At 44.9% G+C, this 16,409-nt stretch overlaps 1 protein-coding gene across 4 annotated transcripts in view; it reads left to right on the top strand.

The window, feature by feature from the left end:
* NSD3 (nuclear receptor binding SET domain protein 3) overlaps positions 1-16,275 on the top strand; it is a 99,779-nt gene extending 83,504 nt beyond the window's left edge. The window contains exons 17-24 of one of the 4 annotated variants that reach the window (XM_070364326.1): positions 2,357-2,559; positions 3,574-3,686; positions 4,242-4,511; positions 9,730-9,846; positions 11,344-11,485; positions 12,502-12,608; positions 13,226-13,430; positions 13,776-16,275. In XM_070364326.1, coding sequence (XP_070220427.1) covers positions 2,357-2,559; positions 3,574-3,686; positions 4,242-4,511; positions 9,730-9,846; positions 11,344-11,485; positions 12,502-12,608; positions 13,226-13,430; positions 13,776-14,017 — 1,399 coding nt within the window. In that variant the 3' untranslated portion in view covers positions 14,018-16,275. The remainder of the gene's footprint in view (positions 1-2,356; positions 2,560-3,573; positions 3,687-4,241; positions 4,512-9,729; positions 9,847-11,343; positions 11,486-12,501; positions 12,609-13,225; positions 13,431-13,775) is intronic. The other 3 variants (XM_070364327.1, XM_070364329.1, XM_070364328.1) reach the window with 3 other exon arrangements.
* The last annotated feature ends 134 nt before the right edge of the window (positions 16,276-16,409 follow it).

Here is a 16,409-nt window from a genome sequence, read left to right on the forward strand (position 1 = left end):
CACAGGTCTGCTTTCTCTGGGAGTCTGTCTGTGTTTTGTAGATAAGTTCCTTTGTGCCATGTTTTAGATTCCACATAGAAGTGATGCCGTATGTACTGGTCTTTCTCTGACTTCCTTCACTTAGTATGATAGTCTCTAGATGCGTCCATGCTGCTGCGAGTGGCATTTTTCGTTCTTGTTTATGGCTGAGTCGTGCTCCACTGTGTAGACGCACCGCATCCTCTTTACTCGCTCATCTGTCGGTGGACAACTAGGTTGTTTTGTAAATGCTGCTGCTGTGAACACAGGGTGCGCACGTCTTCTTGAATCCTGGTTTTGTCCAGGTCTGTGTCCAGCAGTGGGGTCGCTGGCTCATGTTGTAGTTCTGTTTTTAGTTTTCTGAGCACCCTCTGTACTGTTCTCCCTAGTAACCATACCAACTACATTCCCAGCAACAGTGGAGGAGGGTTCCCTTTGCCTCACACCCCGACCAGCATTTGTTATTTGCAGACTTTTTAATGATGGTGATTCTGACTGGCACACAGAACTTTTATAATTAAAAATATATATATTTTCCAGGAGGGGATAGATACAGGTTTGACGAATAATAGATAAGATATTCCCGGATAGAAATATCAGAAATAGTAAAAAGGCTTTGTTGTTGTTTAGTCACTAAGTCTCTGACTCTTGCAACACTATGCACTGTAGCCTGCCAGGCTTCTCTGTCCATGGGATTTCCCAGGCAAGAATACTGGAGTCAGTTGCCATTTTCCTCTCCAGGGGTTCTTCCCAACCCAGGATCGTCTCCTGCATCAAGCCCTCATCTCCTGCATTGACAGGTGGATTCTTTATCACTGAGCCACCAGGGAAGCCCCAAGGCCTTCAGATAAATTTCAGAATGTTTCCTTTTTAAAACTTTCTTTTGTCTTTAAAAAAAGTATAATTGACATTATGTTAGTTTCAGGTATACAGTATGATGACTCGACATTTGTGTACATCACAAAACAATCACCACAATAAATCTAGTTAACATCCATCACCATATATAGTTAAAGTTAGGCCCAAAGCAGAGCTTCACAGGCCAGTGACATTTTATCTGCCTGATTTTATGTCCATGGACTAATTCGTAATGTATTTTTTTCAATCAGACCTCTCTGGGCCCCATGAAACTTTCTTTTCAATGACTAGTTATTCTGATGTGAGACTTCCTGGGGGAGACGTGGGCCTGGAACAAGGATGGCAGAAATCATACCCCCGTCTGTCTGAGCCAGTGTGTGTGGTTACCACACGCACCCCACATGTGGCCTTAACACGAATCAGAAATACAACCACTGCCCAGCCTGCTTTGAGAGGAACCAAATACTGATTACACAGAATAGTGTTGTTTTTAGCAATTTGAACACAGGCTTCTACCCACGTTTTAATTAACCCACAGGTGAACATGGGGTGCTTTTAGGTGAAGCATGTTCATCACTTATCTTCCCAATAATGCCATTCATTGTTCATCAAGTAAATGGTTTTATGAGGCATGTGTAAAATGCGACTGAAAAACATTACGTCTGTGTGCACCTACTGTTGGTATCAACGATCGAATGTACTACGGGGACCCCCCTCAGTTCCCGACCTGCCCAGTTGCAGGAAATCTTCCAGCGCACCTCGCAGGTGGCTCCCCCAATGATCACTGTGGACCAGTCATCACGTGAAGCATGGTTTTTTTCAGGCCTGTCCCAAATCCCACATCTATTATGATCTAAGATGAATTAGATTCTGAAATACACACTGATAAAAGCCTAGTACATTTGGCCAGAAAATATTTTATCCTGGTTGACTAGAGAGTCAGAAAATGCTAGTTTGAATGGGAGCAGGCATTCTCCCAAGAGTTTATTCTGATTAGCATCAGTTTATTCTCAAAGGATTCCCTTGACTGCCAGGAATAAACTTCTGTAGTTTGAAAGACAATCTTGGAATTAAGAATGTCACATTTGGAGAAAAACGTGACTTTTCCAGGACTGAAATCTGATTTGGAATATTTTACTGGCCAATTCTAATTCTTAAGTTGTATTGTAGGTTCACTGTTAACGTTATTAGTGTGCTTTATTCTTATGTATACTTTTATAAATATCAAATATTAATATTTAAGGAAGAAATCAGATCGGGTGTTTAGGGCCTAGTTTGTTTAGTCTGTGTTCACCATTTCACGCATTAATTCATTCATCAGTATGTTGTTAAATGACGTGTGCTTTGGGCAGGATTAAAGGTAAGCGAGGTGTTCTGTGTCCTTAGATTTGCAATGAAAATTACACAGTACGAAACCTGTGTCTTTCGGCTCCCGCCAGCCGTGTAAAGCATAGCGCAACTCTCCATCCTCCGCTTTCAGATGGTGGCCGGCCGAGATCTGCAACCCCCGGTCTGTGCCGCTGAACATCCAGGGCCTCAAGCATGACCTGGGCGACTTCCCCGTGTTCTTCTTCGGCTCTCACGACTACTACTGGGTCCACCAGGGCAGAGTGTTCCCTTACGTCGAAGGAGACAAAAGCTTTGCCGATGGACAGACCAGTATTAACAAGACCTTCAAAAAAGGTACGTTGGACGCCATTCACCGTGGCTCAGAACTGACGCTCCTGTTGATCTGTCCGCACGCCTCACTCATGGAGGACACGTGCCGGTAGGGAGTTTCACCAGGTGTTATGACCTGGCGTCCATAGTTTCCAGTCACGTTAGAACCACCTCACAATCCAATCACTCAGAAAAACCCGTTCAGTGGAGTAGACTGTGCTGTGTGTGTGAAAGAAGTTTTCTCAGTGATCTTACTACAGACGTGGAGATTTATCTGGGAACGCAGAGTCTCCTTAATTAAGTGAAGCACCTTTGCCACAGAAGAGTAGTCAGCACTTCCCATGAAGAGCCTTACAGCTGTTTTCTGTAAAATTTTTTGCTGTCTAATTTTGTTAAACTTTTTTTTGCTGTGTATTGAGGTAAATCCCATCTACAAACAAGGTTGTGATGGTTTCAGGTGAATAGCAAAGGGACTCAGCCGTACATATCCACGTGTCCATTCTCCCCCAAATTCCCCTCCCATCCGGGCTGTCACATAACCTTGAGCAGAGTTCCCTGAGCTACGCAGGAGGTCCTGGTTGGTTATCCATTTTAAATATAGCTGTGTGTTCGTCTCCATCCCACACTCCAGAACTGTTTCCCCACCCCCTGGCAGCCATAAATTTGTTCTCTAAGTCTTAACAGCTGTTTTTGCAACAAGTTGACGGGAAGTTTAGCTTTCTGGGGCAGAGTGAAGTGAATTTAAATCTGGTACAAGGTAAAAGCTGCTGTCAGGTTCCTGTGGAAACCCCTGACCATTGAAGGGGGGCCTCTTTTCCATGGCGGCAGCTTGCACAGAGCAGTCAGTGTTCAGCTGCAGATGAATTATATCCCATTTCAGTGTTACTCTATCCTGGTGGTAAATGGTTACTTCCAGGACATAATTTTAAAAAGAAAACCTCAGGTCCCATTTCGTGCATGGGGAAGGCAGGGTAATAACAACTCTTTTTGTTTATTTGGTGTGGGGTGTTTTTATGCTTTGTCCGGTCTTATTGGCAGCATTGGAAGAAGCTGCAAAACGTTTCCAAGAGTTGAAAGCACAAAGAGAAAGTAAAGAAGCACTGGAGATTGAAAAAAGCTCAAGAAAACCCCCTCCATACAAACACATCAAAGTGAGTCTTCACCCACGAAAATGCTGGTATTTGACAGACAAGGTGAAACTGCTCTCTTAGTAGTTAGAAGGCCCCGACTGGCTTGTAAAAACTTTATGCTGATTACAGCTCAGTCTGTGCAGAACAAGCTTCTGCTGGAGCATCCGCTGGGAGCCGAGGCTGCTGCGCCGGGAGGGCGAGGACTTTGACGAGTGAGCCCCTCATACTGAGGAACAACATGTTTGATGGGAATTTCTGTGCTTGCTCCTCAGCCTGTCCTGTAACCAGCAAGAATATAGGGATTTAGCCCCTTTCTTCCAGAGAGCCCAGAGCTGTTTTCAACTTTATGAAATGGTCATCAACTGATAGGAGGGGAAAGACACAGGATAAATGAGGACTCGCGTCAGGTTTTGGTATTTTTGTCAACTTAAGAGAGGCAGCTGTTAATCTTAGCTTACTCAACTGGGGAAATCCTTTCTCAGGGTCACCCCACAGGCAGTAGCGGGGCCAGGCGGGCCTGGGTGTCTCCGATGTCCTGTTCAGATTCCTCCCTCCCACTTGTGATTTTGTTGCCAGGCCAACAAAGTGATAGGAAAGGTACAGATCCAGGTGGCAGACCTGTCGGAGATTCCCCGCTGCAACTGCAAGCCGGCCGACGAGAACCCTTGTGGCTTGGAGTCCGAGTGCCTGAACCGGATGCTGCAGTATGAGTGTCACCCCCAGGTGTGCCCGGCGGGGGAGCGCTGCCAGAACCAGTGCTTCACCAAGAGGCTCTACCCGGACGCAGAGGTCATCAGGACCGAGCGGAGGGGCTGGGGCCTCCGGACCAAGAGGAGCATCAAGAAGGTAGCACGGGGCGGGGCGGCAGTGGGTCAGACCAGGACCCGTGCCTCTCAGAGTGTGTCAGTAAGGATTCAGTATACAGGGATTCATTCCACAATTCTGAAACTTCTCAGGTTGAGAGTTTGGTACTTCTGGAGCAAGTAAGAAATGGTTAGAAGAGCAGATGGTAAAGAATCTGCCTGCAGTGCGATCCACGTTTGACCGCTGGGTTGGGAAGATCCCCTGGAGACCGGAATGGCTACCCACTCCAGTATTCTTGCCTGGAGAATCCCATGGACAGAGGAGCCTGGCGCACTGCAGTCCATGGGGTCCCAAAGAGTCGGACACGACTGAGTGACTTTCACTTTTCCTGTGATCAGTCATAAGAAGGAGAAGGGATATTGGTCATTCTATCTGAAATATTTTTTACTTGTTAAGCAAACTAGATTTAACATAGGTAAAAGGAAAAATAGTGAAGTTAAGAACATACTGGACAGAAACTAGCAAACCCAGGACTTTGCTCCAACATTGTAATTAACCATGAAGCCCCAGTCAAGTCACTTAACCCAGGGGTCTCCAACCTCTGGGATCTAATGCCTGATCTGAGGTGGAACTGATGTAATAATACTAGAAATAAAGTGCACAATGAAATGTAATGCACTTAAATCATCCCGAAATCATCCCCCCTCCCCCATCCATGGAAAAATTGTATTCCATGAAACCAGTCCCTGGTGCCAAAAAGGATGAGGACTGCTGACTTAACCTCTCTGAGCCTCAATTCCTCTATCTCTAAAATGGATATAATAAACCCTGCCCTACATGTGAAAGAGTTGTGGCTAGTCTCAAATTAGATCATATATACAGAGCAGCTAGAAAAAGTTGAGATCTTTAATACTTATAAATTATCTTCATTCTTATACTTTGAGGTAATTCTTCAAAGCAGTCTCTTTGTTTAACACAGGAAATGTGTGCCCATTGTGGAAAATATTTTAATCCAAATAACTCAATTGAAAATCACCAATAAATCCTACTATTCACACAGTGGCTCTTAACCTTTAGAGACCCTGAGAATCTTCCAGGGTCCTTGTTACAATGAGTGTCAACTGAAATATTGGTGACAGGCCTAAATAATCTGTTTTTTAAAAAGTTTGTCTTCTCCACCTAGTCCCCACCATCACCTTCTGATGTGTACAACTTACAGCTATGTTCTCTGAGAGAAGATGGGCCTAATAGGAATTTAAAATTACTCTTGGCATTTTTCTGCCTTAAAAAAAAAAAAATCACCTTTATAATGAAATGCTGTATAACATAGAACAGAAATTCAAACAATACAAAAAAGATAATAAAGAGTGAAATTCCCCAATTCCTGCCCTCCACACCAGAGAAGACCATTGTTCTTAAGTTGGTGTGTAGCCTGTTAGAACTTTTTCTGTGCAGTTACTACACACAAACGGAGAGAGGTTAATAAAAGGAGACAATGATCGTCCAGGCTGTGTGGCCTAACCGGGGCTATAGTTGAGCAGGAAAGAAGTGGTTGGACTTCTGACATTTCGAAGGTAGCACCTGCAGGATTCGCCAGCTCAGTGGGTATGTGGATTGGGTTGCTTGGTCAAAGGCCATCTGCATTTAAAGTGTCATCATATAGGGACTTCCCTGGTGGTCCAGTGGTTAAGAATCCACCTTGCAGTACAGGGGACACGGGTTCGATCCCTGGTCTGGGAACTAGGATTCCGCATGCTATGGAGCAGCTAAGCCCCTGTCACCACTGCTGAGCCCACTGCCGCAGCTAGAGTCCATGTGCTGCAACAGAAGCTCCCACATGACGCAACGAGGACTGCCATGCCACAACTACGACCCGACGCAGTCAGATAAATATTTTTTTAAATGTCACCATATAATGCACACATTTTGATACTACTTTAATGCCCTGCATATCACTTGCAGGTTTTTACTTATGGTTTCAGGGGAGTTTGTGGAGCCATCCTGAAGTTTAATATGGTGTTGACACCTTTTAATAGTAGTTATATTTATTCTAAACCATGTTCTAAGTTACTAAGTTAATGATATAATCAAAAGAGAAGAAAACAGTCAGGATTATTCTGCCCTTTAGCACCTACTAAAGGGAATTGCTAGTAGAAGACAATTGGTCATTTACAAAAGAGCTGAACATACACAGTCCCTGAACAGCATAGTCAAAAAGACTGTAGCAATATGGAGAAGGCTTGGGTACACTCAGAGACAGGAGCCCAATGGGAGACTGAAGTACACCATCAGTCCCCTTCTTTTCACACAAAACAGATTCCTAAAAACGTGTGCCAGACTTAAACAAAGGACCCTGTTATGAAGTGGTTTCTTTCTTAGAAATTAAAAACATGTGTGCGTGCTAAGTCGCTTCAGTCGTATCTGACTCTTTGTGACCCTATGGACTGTAGCCCGCTAGGCTCCTTTGTCCATGGGCTTCTCCAGGTACCAGTACTGGAGTAGGCTGCCATGCCCTCCTCCTCCAGGGGATTTCCCAACCCAGGGATCTAACCCACATCTCCCACGGCTCCTGCACTGCAGGCAGATTCTTTACCACTGAGTCACTGGGGAAGCCTAAAAAAATTATATTAAATACTAAATTAAACTGTCCTTTTGCTGTTGCCTTTAAGGATAGATTTCTAGCATTTTAAAATTTATTTATTTCTTTATTTTTGGCCATGCCTCACGGCATGGGAGATCTTAGTTTCCCGACCAGGGATCAAACCTGAGCCTCCTTCATTGGTAACGTGGAGTTGTAACCACTGGACCGCCAGAGAAGTTCCAGATTTCTGCCTGCTTAAAAGTTCTTTATTTTGTTACTTTTAACCACAATTGAATTCACAGTTAATGGTTTTAAGTCCAGTAAGCAACTCCTTGAGGCTAAAGATTTGTCACTTTTTAGATGCCTAAAATATTTCTTTTACAAAATAACTAGACAGATGTATTCACAACCATATCGAGTTGACAAGACTTAACATACCTCGTTTGATATCAGCACTTTTTTTCAGTATTCACCAGTTTTCATAGAATAGTAAATAGAAACCATAACACATGGTTTCAGACCTTTAAAAGCCACAGAACCCTTTCTTCAAATGAAGCCTTGACTTGAATCTCAAGCGTGTCAGGCAGGTAAAGTGGAGCTGATTTGGTCTGAACCCCCTGCTCGGTCTTCAGTCCAGAAAACTCGCCATAAAGTAAGGTGACACCAGGTGGCAGTGCAGCCAAGATGCGATGAGACCCACCTGGGAGGGCGGCGAGACCGCGGCCGGGCCAGGTGTTCTCAGCGGCCAAGGCCCAAGTCCGGACCGCGTGGAGGGAAAGCCATTCAGGGCCGACTGCGCACAGTACGTGCCCGTGCAGAGCTGTCCTGTCTCGGCGTCTCAGGCGGAGGGGAAACGCGGCTCCCTGTCGGAACCTGTCCCATCGGTTACAACGGGGGAGAGAAGCCCCCAGAAGCGCGCTTGTGTGTTGACCAGGCCCAGCCGAGAGGAGCTGTAGCTGCTTGAAGCAGACGGGCCCTCGCCCATGTCCCCTGTGGCCAGCCAGCCGGCCGGACGCCCAGGCTGACCCACCATCTCCCTTCTCTCATGCCAAAGTCACAGTCTCGTCTTTTTATCGGTGGGAAAAGTCTTTTTATCGGTGGGAAAAACCTAAGTATCCATACGTAAGGACATTGGCTTATGCTTTTAATGACTCATCAGAATCAGAAAAGACTACAGCGCTTCTCTTTAGATGACTGATGCTCTCGGTTCTGTGATACTGAGCAATGAGCGGTGAGCACGGCTGGTGAGAACTTGGGTTGGGGGCTGGGGGAGGAACACGGGTCTAGTAAAAACAATAGCAAATACATATTAATTTACTCCCTGAAGACATTTCTCTGCCTCGGAAATGTATTTTTAACACCAAGAAATCCTGTAGTTAATGTTGTTGCCCTAGATTGAATCAGCCAAGTCTTCAAGGTGAAAGGGTGATTCATGATTATGCATTTATAAACATGAGAGGTTGAATGTACGGTATTTACGCTTATTTTAAAAAGGAGCTTATTAGTACATACCTGTTAGAACAGCAGAATGAAAAACAGTGACTATCCCATGGGCTTCCCTAGTAGCTCACCTGGTAAAGAATCTACCTGCAATGCAGCAGACCCTGGTTCGATCCCTGGGTGGGGAAGATCCCCTGGAGAAGGGAATAGCAACCCACTCCAGTATTCTTTCCTGGAGAATCCCATGGACAGAGGAGCCTGGTGGGCTACAGTCCACAGGGTCACAAAGAGTCAGACACGACTGAGCGCACACATACCACATGCTGACGAGGACGTGGGGAGGCGGCGCTCTCATGCATGGGGAGTGTGTGGTGGGAACTCAAAATGATCCCGCCACTCTGGGAAATAGCTTGGCAGTTTTCTAAAAAATTAAACATATGCTCACCATATGACCCAGCATTTATCCCAGAGAAATGAAAACCTTTGTCTACATATAAACTTTATCAAAATGTTCACAGCATCTTTATTTGGTAATAAAAGCTTTATTTGTTACTCAGCAGTAATGAAACAATAAACTATTGATACCCACAACAGCTTGGCTAGATCTCAAGGGAATTAAGCTTAGTTTTTCTTTAAAAAGCCAATCTCTAAAGGTTACATATTGTGATTCCATTTATAGCACACCCTCAAAATGATAAAACTATAGGGTTGGGAAGGTCCTACTGTTTAGCCCTGGGAACTATATTCAATATCCCATGATAAACCATAATAGAGAAGGATATAAAAAAAGAGTCTGTGTGTATGTATAACTGAATCAGTCTGCAGCACGTCAGAAATTAACACAACGTTGTAAGTCAACTAAACTTCCATAAAATATAATTAAGGAAAAAACGATGGAGTTGGAGAACAAACGAGGGACGGAGGATGGGCAGGGTTGTGAAGGAGCGGTTCTGGGCCTCTGTGTTGACATGACTGTGGTGGTGGCTGCCTAACTGCCCACCTGGTAGAACTCCGGAAACGCACGTGTGTACACATAACAACACACATGCACACAAACAAGTGCTTGTGAAATCCTCAAAATCTTGTCCCAGTGTCAGTTTTCTGGTCTTCCTTTGTATCGTCATTCTGTTTCCAGGAAGGTTTTGGGTTAATTCTCTTGGGTTACACATGTGGTGTTTGGGAATGCTTTCTAACACAATACACTAATTGTTCCTCTGCATGTTGCATGCTCCTCTGCAGGGTGAATTTGTAAATGAATATGTCGGCGAATTAATTGATGAGGAAGAATGCAGATTGCGAATCAAGCGAGCCCACGAGAACAGTGTAACTAATTTTTATATGTTAACTGTTACCAAGGTAAAATTGCTTTTTTTTTTGGTAAGAACAAAGGATTTTTTTGGTTTAGTCTCATAGTCTTAGGTTGAATTCCGTTTCCTTCCTCTAATTTGGTTTCATTTCAAGCAAAACATAATGGTCTGTGGTAGCCAGTATGCGTCCCGCTGTAATATGCTCATTTTACCAGAATACAAATGTGAGGGATTGTCGCAGGTCACGTGACACAGCGCCGTGCATGAGAAGGTGACCAGCAACAAGGTTAACATACCTGGGTTTGAGCCTCAGCTCTTAGTCCTGGAAGACCTGGTCCCCAGTTTGGTTATCACCAAGGGAGAGAGTCACCGCTGTGATTCTAAGTCACAAACCACCAGGAGAGTTCTGCTTTAGCAAAAAAATCCTAACTATAAATCATTCTGTATATTTAGACTTTTTTTTTTTAATGAGTCAGGAAAAATGAATGCTGTCAAAAGAGACAGTAAAACTTCTGATTTAATACATGCAACTGTGGGTGTTACTTGAAGCACATTCACTGCAAAACCTACTTTATTGAATTTCTCCAACAGTCCTCTGATTTATAGGTGACGAGAAACTGAGGTCCAGCCATGAGAAATGATGTGTTGAATATCTTGTTACAGCTTAACGAAGTACCTGTGTTTCCTATGTTCCAGGCTCTCTCTAAAACTGAATCAGAATAGCATTAAAAGAACTAGAAATCACTGAAGAGTATTAGTTTAACTGTTATGTCACTGAAAGTTTTACCACTTTCACAAACAGATAATGTATAAACATAAAATGCCATTTATTCGTGGCTGCCGACTGTCCCCTTAGCTCCCAGCCCCACTGCCAGTGACCCCTGCAGCCATCCAGACAACACTAGGGGGCTGTGTCCTCCAGAGCCTTTCCGGATTATCAGAGTGTAAATTCAGGAGCCAAAATGTTGGGCTTCTTATGATACCTTGAACTTTCATATAAGTAAATGTAAGTGACAAAGATTATATCCCAGACTCTAGCTTTTCCATCAGCCAAATCTCCCAAGTCTTTGTGCAGAGAAGTGTCTCGCTTCTGTTCCCTCTCTCTTTGTGGCCTAAGTTCTCATCCACCTGCGCCCCTGGCCCCCAGCTCTGCTTCTCGCTCAGAGCAGGGGTGGCAGCAAACCACCATCATCCCCGTCTCAATTAACATCCTAACTGAGCACACTCTGCTCAGAAAACACCTTTCCTTCAGCCCCACACCCAGCTGACATTCTAAGTGGCGTTATCTGCAGTCTGTTCCTAGAAGCAAACTTTAAAAGAACCCAGACTTCACATTGTCTTACTTGCTCTGACTTGGTCTCCATGTAGAGAAGAGGACTCGGTCAGTTGTCCAGGAGCACATCTGTGAAGCTGTAGGTGGTCAGGCCTCGGCTGACGGTGCTTGGCGCTACCCTGGGGCTCCTGCCTGCGCTGGGGGTTTCTCCGACACGCTGATGCTCAGTTTTATGTCAAAGGAGCTCTCTCTTCCTTTCTTTTCTTTCTGAAGGACCGTATCATTGATGCTGGCCCAAAGGGAAATTATTCTCGCTTTATGAACCACAGTTGTAATCCAAACTGTGAAACCCAAAAGTGGACCGTGAATGGAGACGTTCGCGTTGGGCTTTTTGCTCTTTGTGACATTCCTGCAGGTAAAAGGAACTTAACTTGCTTCCTCTCCCAGGACACTCTTCAAGTTTTGACCCTCACATATTTATTCAAATAAAATAAAGAGCTGTGTTTAGAATTATCTGTCATTAAGAAGTAAAACTCTATCCTGCAAAAGGGAGATTAGTAGAAGCAAATTCGTTCTCCAAATGATTGCTGTCTGTTTAATGTAAGCTGATGTTTAAACTTTTGTTTTCTTTTTTAATTTAAAGTAATGAGCCTGCGTTAACATCAGCTGGTTTCTTGGGCTGTTTGTGGGAGCTTTCTTATTTTGTTTTTTAGTTCGAAAGAGCATTCTGTTCCAAATTAGACATAAAAAGCTTTTTGAAGCAGTCACTGCTTTTATTTTTCCTTACCCATCCACCATCATAACAGCAGAACTTAATTTCTCCTTTGTTAGAAAAATGGGTGGGAAGGGAAGTGCCATAACTGAAAGGGATTTAAACTGTGTTTCTAGCACTCACTGTGGATTGCTGAGGAAGCTTGGACCTCCTAGTTTGAATCCCTGGGTCTTCAGTTTGTATAGTAAACCTGCATTTAGAACTCTTTTTCTGATCATAATGTAAGACATTAGCTACTGAACATGGTATGGTTGTGACAATTCCACGGTCATATTGTTCACTTGGACACTAGGTGTGAAATAGTTTTAGAAAAAGAGGCCTGAACTAGAGCCTGTTTTTCTTGAGCACAGGTTTCAGATTCTCAGTCTCTCTATCATAGTGTTTGACCACTTCAGTGAAAAGGCTATGATGGCCTTTGCAGAATATTTCTTTTGCTTTAATCATTGGTGGATGGGGACGTCTTCTTCTAGCTTTTGTTTGTTTGTTTGTTTGTTTGTTTGTTTTCCTTTTCCCCATCACTGTGTTCAGTGTGGAACAAGGAGGAGGGAAGGGTCTTCATATCAGAATCATGTCTCTCTTATCAGTGTGAGGCTGTGTCTTTGACGGCTTCTCTCTTCCCCGGGACTTGAGTATGAATGGTTCTCTCTCTTGTGGCCTAGGGATGGAGCTGACATTTAATTACAACCTGGACTGTTTGGGCAACGGCAGGACGGAGTGCCACTGCGGGGCAGACAACTGCAGCGGCTTCCTGGGCGTGCGCCCGAAGGTCAGTGGTAGGGAGGGCGCTGCTGGAGAACCGTCTCAGGAACAGTGGGCCAGATGGTTTCATCTGTCAGGTTCCGAACATGTTTGTATTTCTGATTGAACTGGAAGTTAGTAGACTCCTTTTCAAAAACATTTTTAAAAAATTCACCTTACCCTAAAAGCCACCCAGTTACACACTTTAAATTGGTGGATTTTATGGTTTGTGAATGATATCTCAGTGTCTTTGCAATTTTGAAGAAAAAGCACCTATTCAAAAGTCAGTGAAAATGAAGCACAGTTTTTTAAAATAGAGCAGTGTCCTTCTTTTTCTTTTTAATTTGGCTGCACCAGCTCTTTGTGGCAGCACATGGGCTCTTCTAGTTAAAACATGTTGACTAGTCCCTGACCAGGGATTAGGCCCCCTGCGGTAGGGGCACAGAGCCTCATCCACTGGACCACCAGGAAAGTCCCAATAAAGCCTTGTTTTTCTTTCATTTCTGTTACGGGACAAGCCCTTCTGGAGTTTTATCTAACCGGACAACAGACGGATTTAAGTGAACCTGAGGTTGTAGGATTTTCCTTTTCCGTAGCGCTTCATGCGCTGTGATCATTAAAACTATGGTCCCTCTTTCCCGCCAGTCGGCATGTGCCTCCACAGCTGAAGAAAAGGCCAAAAATGCTAAGCTAAAGCCGAAGCGACGAAAAATCAAAACGGAGCCCAAGCAGCTGCACGAGGATTTCTGTTTCCAGTGTGGGGATGGCGGGGAGCTGGTCATGTGCGACAGGAAGGACTGCTCCAAAGCCTACCACCTGCTCTGCCTTAACCTGCCGCAGCCGCCCTACGGTGAGCGCCTCCCCCGCCACGTCCAGCCCCCTGTGGGCCATGCGATGGGCAGCGGAGAGGACAAGTGGCTGGAGCAAGCAACTCTCAGTGCATGGGGGCGCCTGTGGGCGGCAGGGCTGGGGTCTTGTGTTCCCTGAGGTGGGCAGCTGGCTCTTGTGGTGTGGAGCTGGGGGCAGAGCTCACACTCACGCCGCCAGGACCACACAGACCTCTCGTGGGCCAAGGCCTGGAGCTGTGGTCAGCCGGACGCAGCCTCCAGCTGGAGAGGCAGGTGGGAGGTGGGGTGTTTGGCGGGCAATGGACCCGGGCACTCACTGGGCTCTGTCCTTCTTCCCGCCTCTCCAGGAAAGTGGGAGTGCCCCTGGCACCAGTGCGACGAGTGCAGCGCTGCGGCCGTCGCCTTCTGCGAGTTCTGCCCCCGGTCCTTCTGTAAAGATCACGAGAAGGGGGCGCTGGTGCCCTCCGCCCTGGAAGGCCGGCTCTGCTGCTCAGAGCACGACCCTGCGTCCCCTGTGTCCCCCGAGTACTGGAGCAAGATCAAGTGTAAACTGGAATCACAGGATCACGGAGAAGAAGTCAAGGAGTAAATGGGCAGGGAAAATGTCCTTCTTTTTATTTAAAGGAAAAAAAAGGAAAAGAAAAAAGTAGAGGACGCGTCAGTGCAAGAAGAGACCGCTGCGACGTGGGCAGCCTTGGCCAGCGGTGCTGCCTTGCAAAAGCAGGAGCGGGGAGATGGTCCGCAGGCCGAAGCCGGTGGTGGGCTCTGGTGTTTTCAGTTCTGTCGGTTTGGGAATTCCTGTGTGGAGGGTTAGATTCACTTGGTCTTTTCTTGCCTTTTACTGTGCTTCAGAGCCTTTGCAGCTGGGAAAAAAGAGCTGTCTTCACTTTTTAAAATAAGAACAGACAGAAAAGAAAGTTTTTTGTTAATGAGATAAATTTAAAGTCTAGGATGTGTTCCATGGGTGTACAAAACAAAAGTAGTCATCATTCCTTTATTTATTTTCATTTTTTAAGATTCTGAGACGCGTAGTTCAGATAGTCTGATCAGTGTATGTGTGTACATGTGTGTTTTAAGTAGGAATTGCAGAAAGCCCTCTAGAAAAGGGTCTGGCGGTGTCACAGGCCCCTCTCCCGGGCAGAAGGGCGGCTGGCTTCGCTTTCCCTTCCAGGTGTCTCTCATGGTCTTAGAGACGGCTCTGGGAGGACTGAACCTGGCCTCTTGAAAACAAAAGCCCTCAGTGGATATTACCTCTGTGGTCTTAAACTCGGCGGGCTTTCTGATATGACTTTACCTAGAAAGGTATGTAATGTGGTTGCTGGTTTTTCCTTCTGGAGGAAACTAGAAGCGGATGGCCTCACCGAGTCTGAAATGTTCTCCGATGATAATGGGTATTTTGGTGAAGTGCATTTATGTGGGATGTGAATGCAGTGTTTGAATGGACATTCCTATTATCCTGGGGCACTGGTAAAGGCAGCTAAAGGCAGATGAAGGGCACGGACCAAAAGTTGGATCAGAGGAGCTCCCTTGTCTGTCCAGCGTGCTGTGGACCCTGGTCTGGCTTGGAGAGAATGTGGGCGTTTTATTTTCCGTCTCCTGGTCAGACATCAGTTTCCTCAGGGAAACTACACAAATGAATTTGAATTTGTGTGATTTGAGTAGCTCTTTCTGTTTAACTCCACATTTGAGGGTGAAAGGGGTCAGGGCATTCCCCAAGTTACCTGTCAGTTATCCAGTCCTTAGACTCGCCCCACTGGGGAAGGGAAGCACTTGTGCAGGGTAGGTAAGGGCCCCGCAAACACACTTCACTGCAGGAAGCACTTAGGGAGAGCTCCCGAGAAAGCAGTATTGGCAAGAATAGACGCTCGTGAAGCGGACTGTCTGCCCCCACAACTCCCTTGCTTGTAATGCGTAGGAATATGTCTACTCCAGGATCCCCTGTATGGATCCATTAGTCCTGTCAGACCTTGTTGTAACACTGTACTAAGTAGAAGTCTAGGGTTAGCTTGAATGAACGTTAACTTTCTCTGTGAATTTTGACTGCTTACAATTGCCTGTACCTGGCAGCATTTATTTTCCCTCCCGAAGTACCCAGTGACCTTACAAAAAGGCTGGGAAGATGGATGCTCCACGACATTCCTTCAGTTGTGCTGTGTGTCCCCTTTTTTCTTATCAATTTAGAGCTCTTCTCTGGAAAAAAGAAAAAAAAAATCTGTTTTGTGCCTCTTTTTTTTTTTGTATGTATATGTGCAATTATACTGGATTTTTTTTTGTTTAAAAAAAACAAAAACAAAACAACAAAAAAACAAACACTACAATTCCTTTACTTAAGCTCCTAAACTGCCATTTGCGTGATTCCAGCAAATAATTTTGAGGTAACTTATTGAGCCTCCAGTAATTGTATTGATTAGATACGGTCTCAAAAGAAAGAGCAAGATAGAAGATGCTACACGTGTTACCAAATGCGACTGCCGCCAGTCACATGAATCACAGCTCACCAAAACACTACACTTTGCTCTTGAGCAACTATAGAGTTTGATGTCCTTTTAAAAAAATAACTTAAGAAAATCTATGTTTTATCATACTAAAACTTTATTTTATATATGTATATGATAAACGTTTGCTTTTCTAAACTTACTAACATGAAGGAGTTCCTTTAATATTTGAACTGTAACTCGCGTTGAATCAGTATCCAACATGAAATCTTCTTGCTTTGTTTTGGACTTAGTGCTATTTAATATCTGACTTTTATATGGTAAGCCAGGGTATATCCTGTATACTACAAATACCTTAGGTTTAAGTATTTTTATGCAACTTCTGCATTGTGTCACATTTGGTTTGTGTATCTGTAACAGAGCTCTGCTGAGAGTGTTCTGATTTGGGGTGGGGGACAGCGGGGTGGGTAGGTGGGGCGGGTGGGGGTGACTAACAGGATTGTTCTGCCATTTCAGAAATCAGGTTGGAAAGCAAAATCGCTGACC

Source organism: Bos mutus, chromosome 27 (assembly GCF_027580195.1).
Source record: "Bos mutus isolate GX-2022 chromosome 27, NWIPB_WYAK_1.1, whole genome shotgun sequence".
Lineage (NCBI taxonomy): Eukaryota > Metazoa > Chordata > Mammalia > Artiodactyla > Bovidae > Bos > Bos mutus.